At 59.9% G+C, this 5000-nt stretch overlaps 1 protein-coding gene across 1 annotated transcript in view; it reads left to right on the top strand.

Moving 5' to 3' along the window:
- The window catches only part of LOC140470015 (IQ motif and SEC7 domain-containing protein 1-like), a 158482-nt gene that overhangs the window by 94043 nt on the left and 59439 nt on the right, over window positions 1-5000 (top strand). The window contains 3 exon segments of the mRNA XM_072566485.1: window positions 1-167; window positions 1048-1187; window positions 1786-1963. Coding sequence (XP_072422586.1) covers window positions 1-167; window positions 1048-1187; window positions 1786-1963 — 485 coding nt within the window.

Here is a 5000-nt window from a genome sequence, read left to right as displayed (position 1 = left end):
CCAACGGTATTGCATCTGTAACCCTGCCCTGGTGAGACAGTTCCGTAATCCGGACACCATCTTCATCCTGGCGTTTGCCATCATCCTGCTGAACACCGACATGTACAGTCCCAACGTGAAGCTGGAACGGAAAATGAAACTGGATGACTTCATCAAGAACCTCCGAGGTGAGGGTTATCTGTACAAACTCAACGGGATCTTCCCATTCCCCTTCACTCCACTCCCCTGCCCCCGAACACTCAGTCTCACCCTCCATCTGGTGGGTTCTCTCTTAACGTCCACCCCACGTCCTTACCCATGACAACCCCAACCCCCGGCCCCCAACCATACACTCCCCTGGAAACCCCCTGTGACCAGTACCTCAGCTTATTGACCATGGAAGCCCTCGCCACCCCCACACCTGACCCTTCCACTCCTGACGGTCTCTCCCACACTCCGCTCAGCCCAAACTCTGCCACATTTGCCACATAAATCCTCTCCCCAGAGCCCAGCACATACCCGATCATCACTGACCCACACTTCCTCCGACTCCAACAATACCTCCACTTCAAATTCACCTCCTCCAGTCCCTACACCCCCTCCCTATCCCCATCCCCCCCTCCAGCCCCTACACCCCCTCCCTATCTCTGTCCCCTCCTCCAGCCCCTACACCCCCTCCCTATCTGTCCCCTCCTCCAGCCCCTACACCCCCTCCCTATCTCTGTCCTCCCCTCCACCTTCCCTTGCTGGATGTGTCAGTAAGGAGGTGGCGAGGGGGGGAAACTGGGACACCAGGAAAACCCAGCCCCTTCTTGCCATCCGTCCAATCGGCTGCTGGATGGGGAGGTGCACTCGGGTTTGAGTGTGTGGCCAGTGTGGGCCTCGAGGGAGCCTGCCTCCCCAGGCCGATCCCGGAGCAAGGTTTGGGAGAATGCTCGGTCAGTGAGTATGACCACCTCCCTGGGGATAGTGTCGAGAGAGGACCATTCACCAGATTGCTGATGGGGCGATAGGTCTCAATCTGGGGTCCGCCAACTCTGTGCTCATTCTCTGAGATCCTGTCAACAGGAGTGGACAATGGAGAGGACATTCCGCGGGACATGCTGGTCGGAATATACCATCGGATCCAGAAACGGGAGCTCCGCACCAACGATGACCATGTATCCCAGGTTCAAGCAGTGGAGAGGCTCATCGTGGGCAAGAAACCGGTAAATATCCCAGCACCTCCTGACTGAGGCCCCACCGTCTGTCCCAGGGACAGGGACAGCACGGGGTTAGATATAGGGTAAAGGTCCCTCTACACTGTCCCCCCATCAAACACTCCCAGGGACAGGGACAGCACGGGGTTAGATACAGAGTAAAGCTCCCTCTACACTGTCCCCCATCAAACACTCCCAGGGACAGCACAGGGTTAGATACAGAGTAAAGCTCCCTCTACACTGTCATGGGGTTAGATACAGAGTAAAGCACCCTCTACACTGTCCCCCATCAAACAATCACAGGACAGGGACAGCACGGGGTTAGATACAGAGTAAAGCTCCCTCTACACTGTCCCCCCGCCATCAAACACTCCCAGCACAGGGACAGCACAGGGTTAGATACAGAGTAAAGCTCCCTCTACACGGTCCCCCGATCAAACACTCCCAGGGACAGGGACAGCACGGGGTTAGGTACAGAGTAAAGCTCCCTCTACACTGTCTCCCATCAAACACTCCCAGGGACAGGGACAGCACGGGGTTAGATACAGAGTAAAGCTCCCTCTACACCGTGCCAATCAGTTTGTAAGGAATGTTGATCATTCTTCAGGTTCTCTCCTTACCCCATCGCCGGCTGGTGTGTTGCTGTCGACTCTATGAGGTTCCTGACCCGAATCGACCACAGAAACAGGGTCTCCATCAACGGGAAGTCTTTCTCTTCAATGACCTCCTTGTGGTAAGATATTATCCCATTTCCTGCCTCCATCAAACACACTATCTCTCTCTTTGTGAACCCCATTATTCAGGCTCATAACAGGACGCAGGCAGTGCCAGAGGGTCAGTGCTGAGGGAGTGGGCACTGTCAGAGGGTCAGTGCTGAGGGAGTGGGCACTGTCAGAGGGTCAGTGCTGAGGGAGTGGGCACTGTCAGAGGGTCAGTGCTGAGGGAGTGGGCACTGTCAGAGGGTCAGTGCTGAGGGAGTGGGCACTGCCAGTGGGTCAGTGCTGAGGGAGTGGGCACTGTCAGAGGGTCAGTGCTGACGGAGTGGGCACTGTCAGAGGGTCAGTGCTGAGGGAGTGGGCACTGCCAGAGGGTCAGTGCTGACGGAGTGGGCACTGTCAGAGGGTCAGTGCTGAGGGAGTGGGCACCGTCAGAGGGTCAGTGCTGAGGGAGTGGGCACCGTCAGAGGGTCAGTGCTGAGGGAGTGGGCACCGTCAGAGGGTCAGTGCTGAGGTAGTGGGCACTGTCAGAGGGTCAGTGCTGAGGGAGTGGGCACTGTCAGAGGGTCAGTGCTGAGGGAGTGGGCACCGTCAGAGGGTCAGTGCTGAGGGAGTGGGCACTGTCAGAGGGTCAGTGCTGAGGGAGTGGGCACTGTCGGAGGGTCAGTACTGAGGGAGTGGGCACTGTCGGAGGGTCAGCACTGAGGGAGTGCCACACTGTTGGAGGGTCAACGTTGAGGGAGTTGGCACTGTCGGAGGGTGAGGGCTCAGGGAGAAGGCACTGTCAGAGGGTCAGTGTTGAGTGAGTGGGCACTGTCGGAGGGTCAGTGCTGAGGGAGTGGGCACTGTCAGAGGGTCAGTGCTGAGGGAGTGGGCACTGTCAGAGGGACAGTACTGAGGGAGTGTCACACTGTCGGAGGGTCAGTGCTGAGGGAGTGGGCACTGTCAGGGGGTCAGTGCTGAGGGAGTGGGCACTGTCGGAGGGTCAGTGCTGAGGGAGTGGGCACTGTTGGAGGGTAAGTGCTGAGGGCGTGGGCACTGTCAGAGGGTCAGTGCTGAGGGAGAGCCGCACTGTTGGAGGGTCAACGTTGAGGGGGTTGGCACTGTCGGAGGGTCAGGGGTGAGGGAGAAGGCACTGTCAGAGAGTCAGTGCTGAGGGAGTGGGCACTGTCGGAGGGTAAGTGCTGAGGGCGTGGGCACTGTCAGAGGGTCAGTGCTGAGGGAGTGGGCACTGTCGGAGGGTAAGTGCTGAGGGCGTGGGCACTGTCGGAGGGTAAGTGCTGAGGGCGTGGGCACTGTCAGAGGGTCAGTGCTGAGGGAGTGCCACACTGTTGGAGGGTCAACGTTGAGGGGGTTGGCACTGTCGGAGGGTCAGGGCTGAGGGAGAAGGCACTGTCGGAGGGTCAGTGCTGAGGGAGTGGGCACTGTTGGAGGGTCAGTGCTGAGGGTGCGCCACACTGTCGGAGGGTCAGTGCTGAGGGAGTGGGAACTGTCAGAGGGTCAGTGCTGAGGGAGTGGGCACTGTCAGAGGGTCAGTGCTGAGGGAGTGGGCACTGTCGGAGGGTCAGTGCTGAGGGAGTGGGCACTGTCAGGGGGTCAGTGCTGAGGGAGTGGGCACTGTCGGAGGGTCAGTGCTGAGGGAGTGGGCACTGTCGGAGGGTCAGTGCTGAGAGCGTGGGCACTGTCAGAGGGTCAGTGCTGAGGGAGAGCCGCACTGTTGGAGGGTCAATGTTGAGGGAGTTGGCACTGTCGGAGGGTCAGGGCTGAGGGAGAAGACACTGTCAGAGGGTCAGTGTTGAGTGAGTGGGCACTGTCGGAGGGTCAGTACTGAGGGAGTGGGCACTGTCGGAGGGTCAGTGCTGAGGGAGTGGGCACTGTCGGAGGGTCAGTGCTGAGGGAGCGCCACACTCTCGGAGGGTCAGTGCTGAGGGAGTGGGCACTGTCGGAGGGTCAGTGCTGAAGGAGTGGGCACTATGGTAGGGTCAGTGCTGAGGAGTGGGCACTGTCGGAGTGTCACTGCTGAGGGAGTGGGCACTGTGGGAGGGTCAGTACAGAGGGAGTGGGCACTGTCGGAGGGTCAGTGCTGAGGGAGTGGGCACTGTCGGAGGGTCAGTGCTGAGGGAGTGGGCACTGTCGGAGGGTCAGTACTGAGGGAGTGGGCACTGTCGGAGGGTCAGCACTGAGGGAGTGCCACACTGTTGGAGGGTCAACGTTGAGGGAGTTGGCACTGTCGGAGGGTGAGGGCTCAGGGAGAAGGCACTGTCGGAGGGTCAGTGTTGAGTGAGTGGGCACTGTCGGAGGGTCAGTGCTGAGGGAGTGGGCACTGTCAGAGGGTCAGTGCTGAGGGAGTGGGCACTGTCAGAGGGACAGTACTGAGGGAGTGGGCACTGTCAGAGGGTCAGTGCTGAGGGAGTGGGCACTGTCAGAGGGACAGTACTGAGGGAGTGTCACACTGTCGGAGGGTCAGTGCTGAGTGAGTGGGCACTGTCAGATGGTCAGTGCTTATTGTACTGGGAACTGTCAGAGGGACAGTGCTGAGGGAGTGGGCACTGTCAGGGGGTCAGTGCTGAGGGAGTGGGCACTGTCGGAGGGTCAGTGCTGAGGGAGTGGACACTGTCAGAGGGTAAGTGCTGAGGGCGTGGGCACTGTCAGAGGGTCAGTGCTGAGGGAGAGCCGCACTGTTGGAGGGTCAACGTTGAGGGGGTTGGCACTGTCGGAGGGTCAGGGCTGAGGGAGTGGGCACTGTCGGAGGGTCAGTGCTGAGGGAGTGGGCACTGTCGGAGGGTCAGTGCTGAGGGAGTGGGCACTGTCAGAGGGTCAGTGCTGAGGGAGTGGGAACTGTCAGAGGGTCAGTGCTGAGGGAGTGGGCACTGTCAGGGGGTCAGTGCTGAGGGAGTGGGCACTGTCGGAGGGTCAGTGCTGAGGGAGTGGGCACTGTCGGAGGGTAAGTGCTGAGGGCGTGGGCACTGTCGGAGGGTCAGTGCTGAGGGAGTGGGCACTGTCGGAGGGTCAGTGCTGAGGGAGTGCCGCACTGTCGGAGGGTCAGTGCTGTTCTGAGTTGGTTGGTGTTCCTCCCTCTGTGTCCCATATCTCCCCCTCCTGTCCC

Source organism: Chiloscyllium punctatum, chromosome 50 (assembly GCF_047496795.1).
Source record: "Chiloscyllium punctatum isolate Juve2018m chromosome 50, sChiPun1.3, whole genome shotgun sequence".
Lineage (NCBI taxonomy): Eukaryota > Metazoa > Chordata > Chondrichthyes > Orectolobiformes > Hemiscylliidae > Chiloscyllium > Chiloscyllium punctatum.
The sequence above is the reverse complement of the archived record's forward strand: the minus strand, read 5'-3'. Positions and strand labels throughout refer to the sequence as shown.